Source organism: Hemibagrus wyckioides, linkage group LG14 (assembly GCF_019097595.1).
Source record: "Hemibagrus wyckioides isolate EC202008001 linkage group LG14, SWU_Hwy_1.0, whole genome shotgun sequence".
Taxonomy (NCBI): domain Eukaryota; kingdom Metazoa; phylum Chordata; class Actinopteri; order Siluriformes; family Bagridae; genus Hemibagrus; species Hemibagrus wyckioides.
The window spans coordinates 5,930,377-5,954,745 of NC_080723.1; the positions used below are offsets into that span (position 1 = coordinate 5,930,377).

The 24,369-nt window shown below is 38.6% G+C and overlaps 1 protein-coding gene across 2 annotated transcripts; it reads right to left on the reverse strand.

Moving 5' to 3' along the window:
* Positions 1-7: 7 nt before the first annotated feature.
* LOC131365226 (neuronal acetylcholine receptor subunit alpha-7) lies at positions 8-23,662 on the reverse strand. Of its 2 annotated transcripts, none has more exons than XM_058408911.1 (10): positions 23,425-23,662; positions 22,073-22,212; positions 17,331-17,375; positions 15,181-15,290; positions 14,923-15,002; positions 12,757-12,924; positions 11,212-11,406; positions 6,606-6,692; positions 5,958-6,067; positions 8-1,794 (listed from the first exon to the last, which is right to left on the reverse strand). In XM_058408911.1, the coding sequence occupies exons 1-10, from the start codon at positions 23,651-23,653 to the stop codon at positions 1,219-1,221; spliced, it is 1,740 nt and encodes a 579-aa protein (XP_058264894.1). In that variant the 5' UTR covers positions 23,654-23,662; the 3' UTR covers positions 8-1,218. The 2 variants fall into 2 exon arrangements, with proteins under 2 accessions (XP_058264894.1, XP_058264895.1); XM_058408912.1 differs by lacking the exon at positions 23,425-23,662 and adding an exon at positions 22,666-22,815.
* Between the last annotated feature and the right edge of the window lie 707 nt (positions 23,663-24,369).

Sequence of the window (24,369 nt, forward strand, 5' to 3'; positions counted from 1 at the left end):
ATTTACCAAACAATAGGGAACATCGTGAAGCATATAGAGAATAAATAACGTCTGTTTTCTAAGCCTACAGTCAAACAATCAGAGACTTTCCAAATACATAAGAGTACACAGTCTCTGATAGCTGTGGTTCTTTTATCCTTCTTTACCAGACTGGATTTGTAGACACACAAATAAAGTAAAATAATACTGTGTAATAAAGCATTTTATTATTTTATTACTAAAAAGACAGTGCTAAAAGATGTGAATGTCAAATAATGTCAAATATTTTTCCTGCATAAACTTTAAAAATGAAATAATTATGATTATGATAAATATTCTATAATAACATAAACATAAAACAGGGAATCTAACTACGAAATGAGTATATATATGATGTGATTTTATTTTATTGGAATAAATTCTAAGCCTAACTGGAAAACACTGGAAAAAAAACAACATACAAGATACAACATATATCAGAACTGTTAAGATACTCAAAGATATTTTGTGCTAAGTTTAGGAGTGCTTTAACTCGTGAACTTACGGATAAACACTGACTCTCTGTGGCCTGACAGGGTGATGAATTCTAGCTATTTCCACCATTATGAAATCTACCTTGACAATCCACAAACACACAGTGACATCAATATTGAACAGTGAGTGAACACTTCAACAACACTACCATCATTAATTATGTGACTGATATTTAAATGAAAGCTGCAATGATTTTCAATAAAATCCCTATTTACCACGTGTAGTGCGTGTGTGTGTGTTATTCACACACATTAGAAATAGTTCCAATTTAAGTATAAGGTCTGTACTAAATCTGCATGTTATCTTATGTCTGTCTCAGCTGAATTATTTGTGCCATATAGTAATTAATTCATTCATTCATTTCCAATGATTGCTTTATCGTCAGGTTTGCAGTGGATATAGAGCTCATCTCATGAACACTGGATGCAATGCGAGAATACACACTGGATAGGATACAAAATAATACATTGCATGACTACCTTACAGTTCCATCCAACTGTCCAAATACTGTCTGAGGTATGTATGCACGGATGTGGAACATAGAGATTAGTTTGAAAAATACTGCACTTGAACTATATGTATAAACCCACAGGTCACAAAAACACTTCCACTGACCTCTTAGTACTGTGGTAGAAACAGTGTGTTAGAGAAATATAGTAGGGTGTGTATAAGAAAGACTCGAAATAAGTTTATGACTCTTTTCCCCTAACTGAAGAAGTCTTTAGAGATCGCCTCAACGAAGTTAGGAGCAGACATAAGAATGCCAAAAGTGCAGAGTATTGTGAAGAAAGAGAAAGCCATCAGACACATACGATCAATAACTGCTGCTGCAAACTTCCACTCATTGCACATGCTTGCATCTTCATCCCGGTTTCGCAATCTCTTCGTGATGTACCTGACTTCCTCAAGAATCTTTGCCAAATCAGTCATGGCAGGGCCTCCTACGATACCTCTGCTGTGCCCGTCTCCGGTTCTGGTCCCTAATGGTGCTACCGTGGCCCCTGACAGCAAGACTTCCTCCTCATTGCCTCGAGTAAAGCGACCGCAAATCAGTGCCGTCTCGGCTGAGCCGGAGCAGTGAACAGCCTCTGCGCCCCTGAAGCCGATGTAGAGTGTGTTGGTGTTGGAAGACTGCAGTGTTCCCTGGTCAACACACAGCTCCACACTGGACACACTGCCTCTGTGAAGAGGTTTGTTGTGGCAGGCTGAGTGGACGTGATGCTCGCCTGGGCGTCGCATACGCAGGAACCAGGCACACCAGTTCAGCAGCACCACACGTGTCTACATACAGCAGCGAGATAACACAGGAGCTGAATCAAGCATGACATCAGGCATAACAAACACTATTTTAGGTAACAAATTATTTGCTGTGCTTTATCTCAGAAGATGAATGATTAATGAAAACTAATGTAGGTCAAAAATGCGGTATGAGCGACTTAATTGTGTAATGGTAGAATTGTGGTATTATGTTAAAATCAATAAAAACTATTAACTAAAAATATTTAAGGCTTCAGGAAGGTCATGCTGTGATATGAGGAAAATAAGGTTAATATGTTGAAACGAGGTTAATATGTATTGTGTTGCACTTAAATATTGTATTGAATCAGTACATGTTCATTTTTAATCAGTATTTGGGAAATCAGTAGAACTTTGAATCAGTGCAAGGTAAGTGAACTGAATCAGTACAGGATAACTGTGAAAATTGTACAGGGTAACTGAATCAGTACAGGGTAACTGTGAATCAGTACAGGGTAACTGTGAATCAGTACAAGCCAGCTGTGAATCAGTACAGGGTAACTGTGAATCAGTACAGGGTAACTGTGAATCAGTACAGGGTAACTGTGAATCAGTACAAGCCAGCTGTGAATCAGTACAGGGTAACTGTGAATCAGTACAGGGTAACTGTGAATCAGTACAGGGTAACTGTGAATCAGTACAAGTCAGCTGTGAATCAATACAGGGTAACTGTGAATCAGTACAGGGTAACTGTGAATCGGTACAAGCTAACTGTGAATCAGTACAGGATAACTGTGAATCAGTACAAGCCAGCTGTGAATCAGTACAGGGTAACTGTGAATCAGTACAGGGTAACTGTGAATCAGTACAGGGTAACTGTGAATCAGTACAAGTCAGCTGTGAATCAATACAGGGTAACTGTGAATCAGTACAGGGTAACTGTGAATCAGTACTGGGTAACTGTGAATCAGTACAAGCCAGCTGTGAATCAGTACAGGGTAACTGTGAATCAGTACAGGGTAACTGTGAATCAGTACAAGCCAGCTGTGAATCAGTACAGGGTAACTGTGAATCAGTACAGGGTAACTGTGAATCAGTACAGGGTAACTGTGAATCAGTACAAGTCAGCTGTGAATCAATACAGGGTAACTGTGGATCAGTACAGGGTAACTGTGAATCGGTACAAGCTAACTGTGAATCAGTACAGGGTAACTGTGAATCAGTACAAGCCAGCTGTGAATCAGTACAGGGTAACTGTGAATCAGTACAGGATAACTGTGAATCAGTACAGGATAACTGTGAATCAGTACAAGCTAACTGTGAATCAGTACTGGGTAACTGTGAATCAGTACTGGGTAACTGTGAATCAGTACAAGCTAACTGTGAATCAGTACAGGATAACTGTGAATCAGTACAAGCTAACTGTGAATCAGTACAGGATAACTGTGAATCAGTACAGGATAACTGTGAATCAGTACAAGCTAACTGTGAATCAGTACAGGATAACTGTGAATCAGTACAGGGTAACTGTGAATCGGTACAGGATAACTGTGAATCGGTACAGGGTAACTGTGAATCGGTACAGGATAACTGTGAATCGGTACAGGATAACTGTGAATCGGTACAGGGTAACTATGAATCGGTACAGGATAACTGTGAATCAGTACAGGATAACTGTGAATCAGTACAGGGTAACTGTGAATCGGTACAGGGTAACTGTGAATCGGTACAGGATAACTGTGAATCAGTACAGGGTAACTGTGAATCAGTACAAGGTAAATGAATCAGTACGTGGTAACTCAATCAGTACAGGGTAACTCTGAACCAGTACAGGGTAACTCAATCAGAACAGGGTAACTCTAAATCAGTACAGGGCAACTCTGAACTAGTACAGGATAACTCAATCAGTACAGGGTAACTCTAAATCAGTACAGGGTAACTCTAAATCAGTACAGGGTAACTCTGAATCAGTACAGGGCAACTCTGAACTACTACAGGGTAACTCTGAATCAGTACAGGGCAACTCTGAACTACTACAGGGTAACTCTGAACTAGTACAGGGTAACTCAATCAGTACAGGGTAACTCTGAACTAGTACAGGGTAACTCTAAATCAGTACAGGGTAACTCTGAACTAGTACAGGGTAACTCTAAATCAGTACAGGGTAACTCTAAATCAGTACAGGGTAACTCAATCAGTACAGGGTAACTCAATCAGTACAGGGTAACTCTAAATCAGTACAGGGTAACTCAATCAGTACAGGGTAACTCAATCAGTACAGGGTAACTCAATCAGTACAGGGTAACTCTAAATCAGTAAAGGGTAACTCAATCAGTACAGGGTAACTCTAAATCAGTACAGGGTAACTCAATCAGTACAGGGTAACTCTAAATCAGTACAGGGTAACTCAATCAGTACAGGGTAACTCTAAATCAGTACAGGGTAACTCAATCAGTACAGGGTAACTCTAAATCAGTACAGGGTAACTCAATCAGTACAGGGTAACTCTGCAGTACAGGGTAACTCTGAATCAGTACAGGGTAACTCTGAACTAGTACAGGGTAACTCTAAATCAGTACAGGGTAACTCTAAATCAGTACAGGGTAACTCAATCAGTACAGGGTAACTCTAAATCAGTACAGGGTAACTCAATCAGTACAGGGTAACTCAATCAGTACAGGGTAACTCTAAATCAGTACAGGGTAACTCTGCAGTACAGGGTAACTCTGAATCAGTACAGGGTAACTCAATCAGTACAGGGTAACTCTAAATCAGTACAGGGTAACTCTAAATCAGTACAGGGCAACTCTGAACTAGTACAGGGTAACTCAATCAGTACAGGATAACTCTAAATCAGTACAGGGTAACTCTAAATCAGTACAGGGTAACTCAATCAGTACAGGGTAACTCAATCAGTACAGGGTAACTCTAAATCAGTACAGGGTAACTCTAAATCAGTACAGGGTAGCTCAATCAGTACAGGGTAACTCTAAATCAGTACAGGGTAACTCAATCAGTACAGGGTAACTCTGCAGTACAGGGTAACTCTGAATCAGTACAGGGTAACTCTGAACTAGTACAGGGTAACTCTAAATCAGTACAGGGTAACTCTGCAGTACAGGGTAACTCTGAATCAGTACAGGGTAACTCTGAACTAGTACAGGGTAACTCTAAATCAGTACAGGGTAACTCAATCAGTACAGGGTAACTCTAAATCAGTACAGGGTAACTCTAAATCAGTACAGGGTAACTCTGAATCAGTACAGGGTAACTCTGAATCAGTACAGGGCAACTCTGAACTAGTACAAGGTAACTCAATCAGTATAGGGTATCTCTAAATCAGTACAGGGTAACTCTAAATCAGTACAGGGTAACTCTGAATCAGTACAGGGTAACTCAATCAGTACAGGGTAACTCTAAATCAGTACAGGGTAACTCTAAATCAGTACAGGGTAACTCTGAATCAGTACAGGGTAACTCTGAATCAGTACAGGGCAACTCTAAATCAGTACAGGGTAACTCTGAATCAGTACAGGGTAACTCTGAATCAGTACAGGGCAACTCTGAACTAGTACAAGGTAACTCAATCAGTATAGGGTATCTCTAAATCAGTACAGGGTAACTCTAAATCAGTACAGGGTAACTCTGAATCAGTACAGGGTAACTCAATCAGTACAGGGTAACTCTAAATCAGTACAGGGTAACTCTAAATCAGTACAGGGTAACTCTGAATCAGTACAGGGTAACTCTGAATCAGTACAGGGTAACTCTAAATCAGTACAGGGTAACTCTGAATCAGTACAGGGTAACTCTGAATCAGTACAGGGCAACTCTGAACTAGTACAGGGTAACTCAATCAGTACAGGATAACTCTAAATCAGTACAGGGTAACTCTGAATCAGTACAGGGCAACTCTGAACTAGTACAGGGTAACTCTAAATCAGTACAGGGTAACTCTAAATCAGTACAGGGTAACTCTAAATCAGTACAGGGTAACTCTAAATCAGTACAGGGTAACTATGAATCAGTACTGGGCAACTCTGAACTAGTACAGGGTAACTCTGAATAGGTTTAGGGTAACTCTCAGTTTAGGGCAGGGTGTGCAATATTATTTATATACACTGACCCTTTGTGATAATACTGGACACCCCTGGTTTAGGGTAACTCAGAATCAGTTTATGAAACAAACAAACAAAAAAAATACTTACCCACTTTGGCATCTTGCCACCGTCGGGGTCATGGTAGTGATACTGTAGCACAAGCACTGTAGCAATGACTGAGAGCCCAACAATCACCATAGTAGTGGCAAAATACTGAGCTAGAATGCACACACACACACACACACACCCACACACAAACTGTATGAATGAAAAGAAAGAATAAAAAGAGGCTGTGAAATAAAATTCATAACAATGAAGAGTTTCTAAAGACTGTTATTGAGAGGAGGAGATGTTTATGAACCTGCTTAAGTGCTTTATTCTGGTCATGGTTTATTAGATTTTGGGTGTAGAGCCTATCGTTGGAAGGCAGGAATACATCCTGGTCCTGAATTCAGTCTAGAATTACTGTATATCCTATTGACAATATTTTAAACTTGTCACTGAAATAAACTTGTCAATGAAAAACTGGAAAAGAAAACAGACTGTACCTCTGAGAAAGTCTTATAAAATGTAATGACTACAGGCTCTTCTCAGAGAGACTGAATGTGTGTATCCCACAGAGGCTGACTTTCAGTGCTTCAGATGACAAATAAGGCCACTGGGGAAACATGCTTCTCAAAAAAAGAGGATGAAAAGCTGTCTTATCTGCTTTCTCCGTCACCTTCAACTACTTAATCGAGCGTCTATTGGACTTACCAATCAGAGGCACCGAATCTGATGTCGCTGGCATGATTTCAGCCACCAGAAGCATAAAGACAGTCAGTGAGAGCAACACAGTGATTCCTAAACAAAAGATATAAAAAACAGTATAGAAATCCCTGCTCATTTACAATGATTTTCAACAGAATAGTACACACACACACACACATGCACGCACAGAGCCAATTTCAAAACCTAAATTTCTATTTCAGCAGCATCAGACAGACAGCTCACAGCTCACGAGCTTCTGCTGTTGGAGATGCTTGAAAGATCTTTAATGAGCTCTGTGGATCAATAAACCTCTGGAAGTCCAAGTGATGAAACTGATGGAGTGATTTCAGCTCATTTATAAGATAATCTGGAGCAAGGTCAAAGACACAAATACTCACTTTGTCTCATCACACACACACACACACACATCTGAGTATACTATACTGTATCTGTAACTAAAGTATATAAACTATATCAATGCCACAAAAGGGTTTACTAAATAAATAAATAAATAAATACACAGATCAGGCATAACATTATGACCACCTGCCTAATATTGTGTTGGTCCCCCTTTTGCTGACTCCACTAGATCCCTGAAGGTGTGCTGTGGTATCTGGCACCAAGATGTTAGCAGCAGAGCCTTTAAGTCCTGTAAGTCCACATACAGGACTTAAAGGATACTTTTGATAGATACTGACCACTGCAGACCGGGAACACCCCACAAGAGCTGCAATTTTAGAGATGCTCTGATCCAGTCGTCTAGCCACCAAATCCTTACGTTTGCCCATCTGTCCTGGTTCTTACACATCGGACAAAATGTTCACTTGCTGCCTAATATATCCCACCCACTAACAGGTGCCATGATCAGTGTTATTCACTTCACCTCTCACTGCTCATAATGTTATGCCTGATAGGTGTAAATAAATAAATCATTAGATTTATACTATACATTTTGAGGATTATTTTCAAGAGTTGTACACATTGATTTTCTACTTTATCCTTGTCTAGTTTGCGGGAGCTTCCAAAGAATTATCCCTGGAATACTGGGTGTGAGGTGGAAATACAATACACCCTGAATGAGACAAACCATTTCCATTACACAATGCATACATAAACTGTTAATATACTTTTTATACACACTTAATAAATACACCTAAACTGCGGTACCACAACATACATGTGAAAATACATACATGCCCAAGTGTAAACACACACACACACTTTTTTTGTTGCTTAAATTGTGTGTGCAGTGTGTACAGTGCAGTGTGTGTGTGTAGGATGGAACTCTCCGAGCCAGCACAAAACCTTTTTGTCCTTATACAGAAATCCAGTGCTCATCTCCCCCAGAGTACACTGCCTATTCTTGGTAAAGTACACCGTGTTTTCCTCTTTGCACAGATACATAACAGACTACGTACTCTCTAGTGAGATGTTTCCTGGCTGCTGCTTCATACGCTGAATTTCTCTCCCCCCCTCCCCATTATCCAGGCCACATCTGTCCCCATTAAATTCTCAATCACTGTAATGCACATCGTTTACACATGATGCAGTTAAGCCACCATGAACACATAATTATGGTGTAAAATGAAAGGTAAATTACCAAAAATCAGGGTGTCGGTGTGCAGTATTGGAAAGTGAGAACACGGCATTGCATGTCATTTTACACCCCTGCTTTAATTCATCAGCTAATGAACGCTGTCCGGACTGGACATCAAAAAGCTCTAAAATATCACCATATTATAATTCAGTACACAGTGAAGTTCTACATTAGACATGTCCTACCTTCATGTGCACATCCATCCTATGTTTATTACAATACCACACCACTAAAGCACGTTGTTTTTTTTCTTTATGAACGACGCCAATTATCCACCTTCAACTGAACCAATTGAAACATTACTGACCAGTTCACCAAGAAGTACTGGTTTTCTAAATGTTAAGGAATTTGAGCTCAAATAATATCAAATGTCCTTTATGAAGATTAACATGCATAGACCTTGTTTGAAAAAAGCTTTTCAAAAGCCACACTGCTCTAAAGTTGATTTATTTTGGCCAAACACATTTGCCATGTTTCCAAGCTACTAGATGTCTAATTTGCCTTATCAAACACACCACACACTCTGTCACAACAAGTTATGATTCAGTCTCCGCCTTATCGTCGTCAGACATTTGTCCATTTGTTTTAAGAAAAACAAAAAACTAATTTAGGTAATGGTTATTGCGGTATGAAGCTTAATTAAATTTGGACTGATTTTTTTTTTAGTCACTGTTGCCTTGGCATAATTACATCCTCTCTGAGCTGCAGCTTTATTACTTACAACATGTAGCTACACACAAATTGTAGATTCACACATCACATCATATTTATAAACCCCAGAATCATTTAGTTTAGTGTTAAGATGAGGAAAATGACGTGTGTGGTGGAATATTTAGTGTGAGATGTGTCAGTTATCAGCTACATGACTGCCATTTTGGATTTTCTATACAACGGTTTACCAAAAATGGTGCAAAACAAACAAACAGAAAAACTCCCAATGATCTCCAATCCGGTCGTTTGACATACGGATTATCATCTGCATCCCGAATGTCTCAGAATACCATGCTTATCAGGCTTGATCTGGAAAAGGCTAAGAGCTGAGACCATGTTAGGTGATGAGAACAATTGCCAGTATCATCAAAAACTGGTTGGCTGAGGAGTATAAATAAAAATCAGATAAGACAAATGAAATTTTCCTTTGCATCATGCTATTGGAATGATCAGGATTTTAACACAGGTCCATGAAGAGGCTGAGCTTGGTGTAAACATTATGGCACAGTAGGGGCAGTATGATGGTGCAGGAAAAATTTTCCTAACACATATTAAGCCCAATGAAGAACAACTAAGCAGGACAACCATCTTACTGTGGACCAAGTAGATCACTTCATGGGTAGTTTACCCACACTCATAGAGGCATCATGATAGGGCATCAAATCACAAGTCATGTATTATTATCTAATACTTGCAGGAAAATGACAGTTATATTCATTTTCAATCAATTCCTGCAGTTGCTTGCACAGACCATAGACCCTAGTGAGCCTCTGTGGGAAGGGCTGCTTTAAGCAAAACTGAACACTAATTTGTAAGTTCATGCTGAGTTGCAAAATCTTAACAGATCTGTATTACTAAGTAATTTGCTGTTGGTCCCTCTTTTGCTGCCAAAACTGATAGATCTGACCCATCATGCACTGTGTATTCTGACCCCTTTCTATCAGAACCAGCATTAACTTCTTCAGCAATTTGAGCAACAGTAGCTCGTCTGTTGGATCGGATCACACAGGTCAGCCTTCACTCCCCACGTCCATCAATGAGCCTTGACCGCCCATGACCCTGTCACCGGTTCACCACTGTTCCTTCCTTGGACAACTTGTGATAGATACTGACCACTGCAGACCGGGAACACCCCACAAGAGCTGCAGTTTTGGAGATGCTCTGATCCAGTCGTCTAGCCATCACAATTTGGTCCTTATCAAACTTGCTCAAATCCTTACACTTGCCCATTTTTCATTTAACAGTCTCTTATTCAGGAGGTAAAACCCTGCTCAACTGGGTTAAGCTCTGGTTTTAGACTTGGCCAGTCTAAAACCTTCTACTTTCCCCAGTGAAGATGTTTGGAAGAGTGTTTTGGATCCTTGTCTTGCTGCAAGACTGGATACACTTCTCTGTAAATTGGCAGAATGTTTCTGTGGACTTCTGAATTCATTCTGCTGCTACCATCATCAATTAAGATTAGTGAGTCTGTTCAAGAGGCAGCCATGCAAATCCAAGCCATGATACTACCTCCATGACAGATGAGCTTGTATGTTTTGGATCATGAGCAGATCCATTCTTCCTACACACCTTTCCATTACTTTGGTAGAGGTTAATCAAGCTTCCACAGTTTTTGAGTCTGTCAGTTTTTAAATCCAACCTAGCATTCGGATTCTTACTGCTGATGAGTGGTTTGCTTCTTGTTCATGACCTCTATATTTCTGCTCTCAAAGTCTTCTTTAGATGCTAGATTGTGAGACCTTGACCCCTGCAATGTTGGGGATATCACTGCCTGATGTTTTTTGGCTTTTCTTCACAGCTCTAACAATGTTGGCCCAAGAAAACAAGAACCATCAATGGCTGTTGTTTTCCTGGGCCAACCTGCTTGATGTATGTTATTACACCAGTGCTTTCTTTCTTTTTTGAAAGGAAAAATTTCTTTCTTTTCTCAGCTTCAAAATGGCTTGTTTTTCCCTTATAGACAGCTCTCTGGTCTTCATGTTGATTTGTTGTTTTTAACATCAAATGCAGTTTCACAGACGAAACAATATTTTTGACCAATTGAAATATGGTGGGTTAAAACCAAAGATCCATGTGATAAGTTGTTTAACACATCGAGATATAAATATCAGGAAAAGACAGCTGAAATTCTGATCTATCGTCGTCATCTCCTGATCTTAAACCCGAATGTTTTCAGTTTATAGCAGAAACAAAAGAACTGCCCTTGCTGTCCCAGAAGTATTGGAATGACAAAGCCAATTCAGTTGTTTTTGCTCTATATGATCTGAAAGAATTCAATGCATAGTATGTCTGTGTGCATATTACCCAAAGAAATCTTTTCCCCTGAGTCAGCAGGCAACAGGAACACCAGTAGCGCGAGGGTGGAGATGAGCACACAGGGGATGAGCAGGTTCAGGCCGTAGTAGAGCGTTCTCCTCCTCATCACCAATGTGAAGGTAACATCAGGGTATGGCTCCTTACAGCAGTCATAAAACCTCTCGTTCCTCCGTCCAGGAACCTCTAAGATGAGTTACAACTCTTAGCAAAAAACGCACAATTGCTATGCATGTCACATAATCGGTATCTAATTTTGAAGATGCAAATGAACAGATGCCAGACACCTTACATTAAATTACAGGCCCACTCACACACTGTCCAACTTCATGAAAAATAATATTCAAGCCACGGCAGTTACTCTCAGCAAAATTCATCAGTGCACACCTCGAACATCACAAAAACAATATAAAAGAGGAATAATCCAATTTTCTCCAGTGGATGCTTGTACCTCAACATGATTTTCAATTATGGGGTGTTCTACGGCCCATTGACTCAGGCCACTTGTTCCTCCTCCCTCGCTCATATGCTCCCTGATTTCCCAGAAGAAATAGGGGTACTTTATCTCTTAGCTGAAGACGAAGCAGGATTTCAATCCTCATTAGCTTTCTCAAAGCCTCCTGACTGTAGGCATAACCAAAATAATTCATTATCAGTGTTTTTTTCCCCTTCAAATTATTAGCTTGCCTTTGATTTTTCTTTTTTTTCTTTGATTCTTTCTTTATTAAACATTTTAGATCTATAACTATTTACAGCAAAGCCCGAGATCTGCCTATAAACAATAAAAAAACAAAAAGAAAAAAGGGAGGGGTTACAATGCAGTATTACGAAATAATATTAGCGGGATAATAAGAATACCTCAAGATTTCAATCTGATAAAGAGTCAATAAGGTCCAGCCGAAATTGTATTGTCTTTCTGCTGGCACCATGTATTTTGGCTGTATTGCATTGTAAAAGGGCAATGTCCAGCAAATATGACCAAGTAAACCTAGCTGGACCGTTGATTTTTCTTGAACAATCACTAATACATATTGTAAGGTCTGGATTTTAGTGATCGTAATACAGACAGAAATAAAGCGGCAAGATTTTTCTTGTTTTCTTTAATTGCCTCGTTTCCTTCCTTGTTTTCTCCATCGTTTCATGAATGACAATATGCAAAGAATGCCACCAAATTCAAATGACTAAAGAACCTATTCATCTCTGAGTCCACTGATAGTTCTATCTGCTGGTTGTATTATTTTGAAATCACTCTACTGAGCCGGCATCCCCAGCTGATGTTCGCTGTTATCATCATAAGACATTCTGCATGCGTATTTCCAAACAATACACGGAAAATTACACCTGTGATCTTCAGAGAGAGAGAAAAGAAATGTCACGGCTTATGAGAAAATGTTTTTTTTCCTTAATTACATGTAAGAAAAATGGTTTGTTATAAAATCAGCTCCTCGGGTATTCATTCTGGCTTTGGCTAGGTTACTCCTCATAAACATCTTAACATTTTACAGGGTTCTGAACAGTCCTTTATATTCTACCTACCCACTAGATCCCACTCTCCATTAGCTATGTAGCCGGTGATATCTGCTTCCAGCATCTGCAGATCCAGAGACCAGCCTCCATATGTCCAAGATCCAAACTTCAAATCACAGCGCTGAACATCGAAGGGGAACCAGCGCACATCAATGTAACAGGTGCTCTTAAAAATTCCTGTAAATTTTTTAAAAAGAATCAGTTTAAACTGGTTATAAAAATTACAACACTTCACAACCTGAATAAGGAAAATAAATATGCATAGGTATAGTGTCCTTTAGAAATATTAGCACCCTTTATAACTGAATATATTTATGTCAAACAGAAATTACAGTTGCTTCATTTTCCACACAAACTATGTATTAATGAACATTTTTAGACAGTAATTTGTGATCATTTGTCTACATTTAAATCCATCAAAATACTGCCTACCAATGTAACGTTCTTAGACACCAACTTTAGAAGACAAATACTTATGAATCTACTTTGTTCAGCTGCACAGTGTTTGAGGCTTGTCTTCTTTCCTCATTCTCTGAGCCATTCTTGCTTTTCCACAAGCTATAAAGCTTTCCAAAATCTCTGTATATACCACATCTACTGCAAACATTACTCATTTGAATGCATTCCATCATCCATTACTGATATAAAAGCATTTATATACACTATATTGCCAAAGGTTTTGGAAAGGTTTGTAATATGGAGCTGGTCCACCCTTTGCAGCTATAACAGCTTCAACTCTGGGAAGGCTTTAGGGTATAATACGCACCAGTAATACACACAATATGGAAAACTCACCGCCATTTACAGGTAGAGTCAGGGGAAATACAAATTAAAATAAACCTACATAATGTTGCTAGACATATAAATATGGAGGTAAAAGACAGATTTTAAGTATAACAAAAGATACAGTCCATTGGGTATCACACATCAACAAAGGAAGCAATGTACAGACATACCGTAGAAGAGAATTAAATCTCACGGGCCAAGAAACTGTGGAGACGATGGGTGTTTGAACAAGACAGTGACCTGAAACATACAAGCAGGTCTTTCATGGCCTAGTCGATATCATGACTTGGATCCCATTAAAAGTTTTATGGAGGATTTTAAAATTCTAGGTCCATCAGTGAGACCCTTGCTTCATTTGATGGCGTGTTATACCCATCGGACTGTATCTTTTTTTATACTTATAAATCATACTTTTACATCCATATTTAATAATTTAGTGCCCAAATAAAGTACTATAGAATAGAGAATAACTATAATGCTCTAATAGGGAATAGGGCTTATAACTTGAAAGGGGAAAAAGTATTTAGACAGCACACATTACCAGTACTAGATTTTGTGCAGGGTTATTCGGCAATTTCAGCTTTGAGACATTTCTAATAAGAAGTTATTAGTTCTCTGCAGCATTTTTGATTCAGTTTTTGCCCATTCCTCTTGCCAAATCATCTAGAATTTTCCAAGGTCATGAGGACCTGCAATTTTAAAATCCTCCATAAAACTTTTACTGGGATTCAAGTCATGATATTGGCTAGGCCATGAAAGACCTTCTTGTATTATTTTGCTTGTATAGTAATTGTATTGAGTTCATTTTCTTGTTTAAACATCCATCATCTCTCCAGATGGCCCATGAGATTCAATTCTCTAATACTTTGTCTCTGTACATTGCTTCCTTTGATGACATCTAATACCCCAGTACTATTCAAAGAGAAGCAGACCCATATCATCACTCTCCCACCAACATACCTCACTGTGGGTTTGGTGTTCTTGGGATCATATGTGCAACCCTTCTTTCTGCTAACATGATGTACTGAATTCTTGCTGATCAGATTATGTTGCTCTATCTATCTATCTATCTATCTATCTATCTATCTATCTATCTATCTATCTATCTATCTATCTATCTATCTATCTATCTATCTATCTATCTATCTATCTATCTATCTATCTATTTTATGTTGTAAATGGACACTTAAGAATTTTCTTTTCATTTGAAGGGAATATATGCACAGAAGGTATAAGTAAAGCAAAACTCATGTTTCCTCTCATGGACTGAGGACACACTTAAAGATTAAAGATGTCTACAGGACAGACATATACGCAATTAAATAAGCTAAATGAAAATATATATTTTATTTAATGTGTAGATGTGAGAAGTCATGTACTATAGCTTACCTGGGGGTAGATATTGGCAGTAGCCAGATGAGTTGACCAGCACATTGGTATGAAAAGAGGCATCAAATCTCTCATCGGCACTATGAAAACAGGCAAAGTATCACAGGTTGGTAAAAGCTTAACACTGTACACTACTGTAAATTGTAAGTGCACAAATTTGTACTAATTTGTCGCAGTGTCCAATCTCTATGTAACTTTTTTGCAGATTTGTCAGATTTTTCTGACTTCATACATTTACACAGTGTTCAGCAGTTCTACCTGTTATAGAGAAGAATGTCAGGTTTCCAAATCTGATGATCAGGAAACCTCACATTAGACACCCCAGGGTAGTCACTCAGGTTCCACTGCAGATAATAATCCACCCAGTACTGAAGGGGCAAAGAAAGGGGGTTATAATTATAATTTATCAGTAAATTTATAATATAAAATAGTACAAATTCTACAAACATTCACTGTACACATTACACACTTGATTTCATTCATTGCCTTGTGATTCTTCCATAGTGAGGATTTTTTTTTCCCTACAAAAGGTGTGAATGGTTTGGGGAGATAAAGGTTAAATATGTGAGGTTTATTTTACCAGAAGAGAAATCAGGATCACTTGTGTGGCGGATTCAAGCAAGCATACTGAGGGCAGTGGAGATTAGTGCAACATCCAGCAACCGGTCTGATGGTTATCATATTAAAACTCCAGATCATGTGCAGCATGACCTCAACCACAAACGCACTCTAACCTCATCAGCTGCAATCAGGCTGAGGGATCAGTCTAAGCAGTGGTCTGGTCCAAGTCAATTTCTTTAATATTGTGCCTAATTACATAATGTACATCTGGTGTTCTGCTTGGGAAAAGGGGTCTGGACAAGTTCAGGTATCTGTAACAGCTGAGTCTGAAGCAAGTGAGATTCTTAAATCTGATCATGAAGGGTAATAATGGACATTAGAAATCACGTGTGTGTTTCCCGTTACACCATGTTCTCTTAAGTTAATGGTTTCAGTGTTTACTGCATGAGTCTGAGTGCCAAAACAGCCATTATATAATATCTGGATATTATTGTAGGAGTGTAGGACAAGGAATTAACACTGGTAACTGTAGGATTTGATGGTAGAAATATAAACCCCTAAAAAAGTCATATTCACAAATTAGGAGAAGGACTGCTTCCCAAATCATGGGCAATCAAATTCATTGGCTCACTTAAGAAAGAATCTCTGCACAAATTTATTGAAAGGGCTGATGGAGAGGGAGGAAAGCATAACACTGACAAAAAGAGAAAAAGAGAGAGAGAGAGAGAGAATATTCCAGAAGCTCAGTCATATTTGCTTTATTGTGACACAAGCTTTTAAATATGTGAGAGTCCTGTTTGTGCTTTGCACCCTCAGAAGAACCACTGATAATAAAGTAATTAAATTCAAGCAATTGTATTATTTAAAAATAGCAGCTAATGAACAAAAATTTGTTCCTGTGAAATTTGTGTATGTATAATGGCAGGTGCTTGTATGAATAATGAATGCTCACAGTGGCCCAAATCACCTCAGAAAAACAAGCCTCAAATTTCCATTTGCATACATTCCCTTCTTCGATGATAAAGAAGCTGGGAACAATTAATTTTAGAATAATGAGGAGGGTAAAAACACAAAAACGGTAAGCACAACGGGGGCATCTTATCTGGGTCGAGCACAAAGAAGACACCATTAGAGAGCCAAACTGTACACAAAGAGAGACCATTCGCTTATTAGGAAATTAAATTTAGCCTTTTGCATTCAATTTATCAAGACCATGTTGCCTCTCGGGTAATCGGTAATGATCTCAGACTACGAGCTTTTATGATTTAAATGCAGTTACTGCCACACTTGGCCATCATAGTTTGGACAAAGAGGATCCGTCTTAAATCAATTACTTTCTCTTCCAGTCCACTAAGTAATATTTCATGTTACAACATATAAAAAGATCAATATTTAAAAAGTCAAAACAGATATCAGGATATATACATTTAAAAGATGGCTCACTTACTGATCTGACTCACACAGGACTGAAAGATTCAGATCTTACTGATACTACAAGTGTCCAGCTTAGAGGGTCTTGCTCCGATATACATGCACCAAGAACTATAGGAAGACCTGTACACCCACTTGTTTGTTATATAGCAATTATCCAGTCAGCCAATCATGTAGCAGCAGCACAATGCATAAAATCATGCATATACAGCTCAAGATCAAAGCATCAAACATCAGAGTGAGAAAAAAATGTCTGATGGAGACGCTCTGTCCCAGTCATCTAGCCATTACAAGATAGACAGATAGATAGATAGATAGATAGATAGATAGATAGATAGATAGATAGATAGATAGATAGATAGATAGATAGATAGATAGATAGATAGATAGATAGATAGATAGATAGATATTCTTACCAGTTGTAACCAGATGTTGGTTGTTAAAACCTGATTCTTCTCATCCTGGAAAACACAACCGTTTATTTTTAACAGAATAATAATATTATATGTTCCCATACTGAATTGTTCAAAGCCATATAATCTCATTACAGTCAAAGTAAATGAACAAAAGCCTGAAAATGAATAAAGCAAACTGGAGAAGTGAAATAACATAATCGTCTTGTCTTTCTGTGAAACGCATGCTTGTCACTTCAGCTGCTTTCCTGCTTGTTCTTTCACCAACATCAAAAATGGGTTGATTAAAACTCATCCAGGACGATATTAGGATCAGTAAATTCCTACTGTTTGATTACATTCTGATAATTTAGTGAGATAGATTAGAATTTAAAATTCTTTGGCTTCGACATTTACTACATATTATATATCGTGCCTATGGTACTAAAACCCAGCTGATATTCCTGCCTGATATTTGTGGAATAGACACATGACTCTGTGTATAGGCACGTTTCAAATTTCAGTAGCAAAATAAAGTGACTTGCATATGGACAGGAAAGCGATGATTCCAGGAGAATCCATATCCATGAAATCAATATCATCTTACCTAGATTTCTAAAAGCATTGCAGCATTAATATTATTGTTCAAACTGAGCACTATGTCTGCCTTAAGAATGCAGAAGACAGTGGCACTAAAGTGTTAGCACCTTTTTTTTATAAACCAAAGCCTTTGTATCAGTATGTTTATCCATAGCAGCTATATTTTTAATGATATAGTCATGTAACATATATTTTGCTGACTGTCATCTACATTTATACCTGCTCATGGCTCAACATGTGATGAAGAGAATGACAATATCCATGATTCCCAGCCAACCTCAGTGTCACACAACTCCACATCCAGTCACGAGACTTATAAGCAACCTAGTCTCATCCGTAGCGCCTGTCAATAAGCACAAATCCTAAAATAACCTGGACTTTCACACATACTAGAAAGTTCTCCATCCAGCTCTTTTTAAAAATGTAAATAAAAGCTGATACATGAAAGTCTGTCTTTAGTCTTGATTGAGGGAAAAGACAATTTAACAAATAAATATGTGCTGAGGAAAATGGGATGTAAGTGATGTTTCGGTGCATTAAGCCTAAACACAGCCACAGAGGACACGCGTGCCTTTTACCATCACATTACGCTAATGTTTTACCTTTTTTATTCAATGTAGTACATAGCCAAGATTTTTTTTAAATAACAAAACATTTGAAGAGTAAATCAAAGCTTTTGAGTAGAAACCCAATTGTTAGGGGCTACAGAGCCATTTTTACTGAGCCAATTGTATTGCTAGTTTTGATCCTTGCTGTGTCAATCGATATACCATTTAGTCACACACAAAACACACACACACACACACACACGGAAAAAAATCATTCCCATGCGATCTAAACTGGTAATGAATTTGAGGAAAATCCTTACCTAGGGAAGCCATGATCACTAGTAAAATCAATCAAGATTATTTTGTAATAATAACATTATTTTTTATGTTATCTAAGGACAATTCTTCTTCTTGGTAGTAGTAGTAGAAGTAGTAACTGTTAAAATGCTGCTTTTACACCCCAATTCATGCAAAACACAGTTATTTAATATGATATATGTTTTCTGTTCAATTAAAAAGACCATATTTGTAGGCTTTTTTTTTTTATGCATATGATTTTAACCTTAATTTGACACCCATACCAATCCCATTTGCCTATTCCTGTAATGTTGGCAATGATTTCTCTTAATAAAACCTTCACTTTAATCCCTCTGTCAGTGTGGCATGATACTGACTCCGAATACAACAATATGGAGATGAGGTTCATGGCTATAAAGACCATGCAATTGCATTCCAAATGGGAACTGTTATAGTGGACAGACACTATGGGACATTCACAACAGAAATTGACATCGTGTGATGTTCTATCTCTGAAAATTTGTGATTTTTGCAATATTCTATCAGAGTCATTTAGAAATATTACAGAACGGCCCATCATATTAACATTAGAAACATATAAGCAGTTAAGTTCGTGTCCTTTACATCATACAGGACCAGAAGCAGCTGATAGAGAGGAACGTTACGGTGGGTTAATTGTGTCTAATCGCATTTGATTCAGTCAGACTTTGTGCTTTGTTGTGTTATCAGGGGTCAGCTATAGCAGCATAGCACACATCTACAGAAAAACATCGGTGATGAAATACTGAGTCTGGTTCATTTGTATGCATTTATGTGTGCACACCTATCAGGCATAACATTATGACCACCTGCCTAATATTGTGTTGGTCCCCCTTTTGCTGTCAAAACACCCCTGGCCAGTCGAGGCATGGACTCTACTAGATCTCTGAAAGAGTGCTGTGGTATCTGGCACCAAGATATTTGCAGAAGATCTTTACAGAACTTAAAGGACACTTTTGATAGGTACTGACCACTGCAGACCGGGAACACCCTGCAAGAGCTGCAGTTTTGGAGATGATCTGATCCAGTCAACTAGTGATCACAATTTGGCCCTTGTCAAACTCACTCATATCCTTACACCTGACCATTTTTCCTACTTCTAACACATCAACTTTGAGGACAAAATGTTCACTTGCTGCCTAACATATCCCACCCACTAACAGAGGCCATGATGAAGAGATAATCAGTGTTATTCACATCACCTCTCACTACTCATAATGTTATGCCTGATCTGTGTATGTATGTATTCATTCATATTACATACACGATGTTACAGCTTCTCATTAGCATATACTGAGGCCTATGAGAGATTCAAATGACTACTATTAGTAGGATAAGCAAGTTATTTATGTACTGAGGTACAACAGTATATTTGTGTATAAACTGAAGAGATGAGGAATGTAGGAGTGAGGAAGTGTGACAGATAAATTCAATTTCCCTCATAAGCCTTCACATGTACATTTATTTTATTGCACCTGAATTGTGCCTCATATAGATAAAAAAAGCTTCCCCTGTTCTTCACGTCCTTCATTACTACACTGACACTGTGGCTGTGTTATAATGCTGATAGAGGTGTGGCAACACTGAAAGCCAGCCATAATCTCATTTGCCATTAGGCCATTAGATACCGATGTTTGCCTTTTTTTGAAAGTGAAGGCAAGAAGCCTTTATTACCGCCACACATACATTACAGCACAGTGGAATTCTTTTCTTCGCATATCCCAGCTGAGGAAGTTGGGGTCGGAGCGCAGGGGCAGCTGTGATACAGTACCCCTGGAGCAGGGAGGGTTAAGGACCTTGCTCAATTGCCCAACAGTGGAATTTGGTGGTGCTGGGCCATGAACTCCGATCTTTCTAATCAACCACTTGTTAAATCAGAGCCTTTACCACTTGAGCCACCAGGGATTAATCACAGTGTGCAGTGATTTGGACAGGGATTAATCACAGAGCTTCATTCATTTATTTTACTATAATGAGGCAATTGATTTTTGACACTGATGGGCTGTGTAGTAAGTCTCCTTGGTGGTGGATTTAGTGCATGTAGTGGCACTCTTCAGTGTTTCACATGTGTTTGTTTAATTAGCCTTTATTTATTTGCCTGACCCCACCTTTTTTCTGATTACTCACGCCGGTTTTCAGTTCACTTTTTGATTAGTTTGTGTATTTATTCCGTGTGAAGTATTTTTCAATGTTTACCTGCCTGTCTATACCAAGCTGTTTCAGTTCTGTGTCATCTTCCTTTGGTTCTTGATCTTGTTTTTGTTTCGTTTTCTTCATTCAATTACTTGTTGTTCACCAATCGCCTGACCTTTACCTGTTTCCTGTTCAAGATTTGGTTCATGTTTTGGATTTGTTTGTCTGCCTCTTCAAAAAAAAGCTTTAAACTGCAATTGCATATGTCTCAACTCTCCTTCCCTGACAGCTCTAAGCGCAACGTGCTGAGCATGTTAAAGTTTTCAGGAAGCCATGACTCATTCGCTCTGTTTGGTTATTTCATAAATGTCATTGCCATTTGTTTATTAATTGGAAATTTAATAATCAGTACATGATATTAAACTTTGTTTAGGGCATTGTTTTTCTTCTCATTACAAATGAGTGGATCAATTTAAAATTCATTTACAGCTTTCCAGTTTTTGTACACTGAGTGATTAAGATCACACGGCACAAATGTGATACTTTATCCTGGTCAGGCTTGCAGTGAATCCAGAGCCTGTCCATTAAACCCTGGGTGTCAGGTGGGTATGGGTGATGAACGACATATACCAGTCCATCACAGGATGCCAGACACACATACATTTATGCTTCTGGTAAATTTAGCATAGCCAATCCACCTACCAGCATATTTTTAGGATTTGGGAGGAAACCTAGTCTGACACAGAGAGGACAAGTGAAAAACCACACAGACAATAAGCTTAGGCTTGAACTGGGTACCCAGTTTTGTCTAGTAATTACAATTACATATTAACCCTCATACGATATCTTGTGTGGAACCTGTGTGTCTCATAAGAAATTGCTTTAGAACTTATAACATCAATTTCCACATGCTCCTCATGCCTGCCTGAAACTCTTCACCCAGCAGACGCTACATTATATTTGTTTGGCATTTTTACGTGCTAGAGATTTCTGATGTCCTTCAATTTATCTCAGCTATATATTTTTCACAGCATCTAACTGGTGATGCTTCATTATGTCCTGTACAGCATATGTTTACTATGTGCTGCAGCCGTGTGCAGTAGTGCGGCACATAAACAGATGGTTGTGTATGTGTGTACTGCTACTTACCACATCCATGATCTGCATGAGGCTGAGACTAAAGTGAACAGTCAGAGAGTGAGAGTCGTTGTACACGGGCCTCTCTAAAGAATTGTAGTTCTGCATGAGATCCTTATAAAGACGCCGCTGGTGTTCGCCTTGCAAAGTCACTAAGGTCACACAACCACAGCAGACATATCACGATGGGATTGAATTCCAGACATAGATTACGTTTCTAAACAAAGTGGCAAAAACAACTAAAAAAAAAATATTAGAGCAAAGATAATTTTATGTACATGTACAATACCTGCACAGCCCCAGCACTTCAATAATTGACAAAACAAAGACTTCAGTAACACACTGTTAGTAATTATTGTGAGCAACCCTGAATATATTTTCTGAATGCAAGGGACCGAAGGGTGTACAAATCAGACAAGGCTTCTGCAATCTTCTGCAGTCAGCCCAGATGACAACATATTGATTTGGGAATTTCATCAAGCATCTCCCATCTGTACACCAGTCCGCATACACAATATATATGGTTGACTCTAATAGAGATTATATCTCAAACCCCAAAATAGCAAGGAAAAGAGTATGTTTCCCAAATACACAAAGTTACTTACTGGTACAGTTACCCTCTCCTACCCCTCAGTATACTAGGTATAATATTGACTCCGTAGACTGTATATTTTCACTCTTTTCATTCAGCTTGTTGGACCAAACTGCATTTAGCTCAAAAGGAAAGCGATTAAGATCTAAACTGGGTAGTGCATCCACAGCACTACAGCTCCCCACAGATCTCACCTCTCCTCCCTATAGTACCTTAGAAGGCAAGAACTAACCTCTGAAGATCCACGGTCCATAGACCCGAATCCTAATATGTCCGTATATGAAGAGCCGTGTGTGTTACATAGTTAAAAAAGCCAACATTCCTAGTATATCTGATCTTCAGGGTTGTTACAGTAATTTTCAGCTCAGTGGGCACGGTAAAAAGTGAATAAAGAAAAAGAATCCAGGCTTGAATTATATATAACAGTCTTGAGGTGTCTGTAGATCACGGTTGGTGCTGGTTGGTAGAAATAATTATTGAATGAATGAATGAAAGTGCCAAGAACAACTTCTGAGCATCACAAGGTGTCCTTCAGTTCTATTCTGCAGGGTGTGATTATCAATATCACTTCAAAATGTTCAAAAATACATAGAAAAAGTGGCAGGCATTTAAAAACCAGATATAATACAAGATCATCTATGCAACATTACTCAACAAATATATTATAGAACAACTGAAAAACATATGCAATATAACATTCCTGTAAAATCTGCCTCCAGAACACAACATTCAAGGCTACACGTGAAGACTAAGGCGCATATTAAAAACGTACCGTGAATCAGGAACGCACCAGTCACCAAATATAGTGTGAATTTGTTTATTCCCATTCTCATGTTGAAAGAATATACCGTGGAGATTAGTGTAGAGAAGAGGAAACTCAGTGGAGAACAGAGAACTCCGCCGCGGCGCTTAGACCCAGAATGACCGGAGATTCGTGAATGAACCGGTTCTTCTTGAACAACTCCGTTAAATGATTCACTCCAATCGATTCGCAGCTCCATCCAATAGAGCCGCCTAGTGAAGCAAACTGAACTGTAAGATAAATGAGGATATGCATATACTATTTCCTCAGGAGCTCCTGGTTGATGTTGTAGAAAAGGACATTATCAACATTTACATTATCAACTGTCCAGTTCCACCCAAATAAGGATGAGGTTCCCTTTCTGAGCCTGGTTCCTCTTAAGGTTTCTTCCTCATATCATCTCAGGGAGTTTTACCTTGCCACCTCATGCTTCTCGTTAGAGATAAATGTTAGATTTAACATTAAACTTTATCATTTTTTCTATGTTTCTACACTTTTGTAAAGCTGCTTTGAGACAATGTCCATTTGTTAAAAGCGCTATACAAATGAATTGAATTGAATATACAGTCAAAAGATACTAAATAAATATTAATAATCACAGTCTAGGTTCTTATTGAAAATCCTACCCCAGATTTATTCCCCCCTTTGCTGTAATAATTAGCTGCATTCTTCTGGGAAGGCTTTCCACTAGATGTTTGATTGTGGCTGTGAAGGTTTGTGTTCATTCAGTCATAAGAGCATTAGTGAGATGAGACACTGAGGTTGGATGAGGAGGTCTGGGGTGCAGTCAGTGTTCAAGTTCCTCCAAAAAGTGTTCAGTGGAGGACACTCGAGTTCTTCCGCCAAACCATGTCTTTATGGGGCTCACTTTGTGCCCAGGGGCATTGTCATGTTGGAAAAATATCAAGGCTTTGT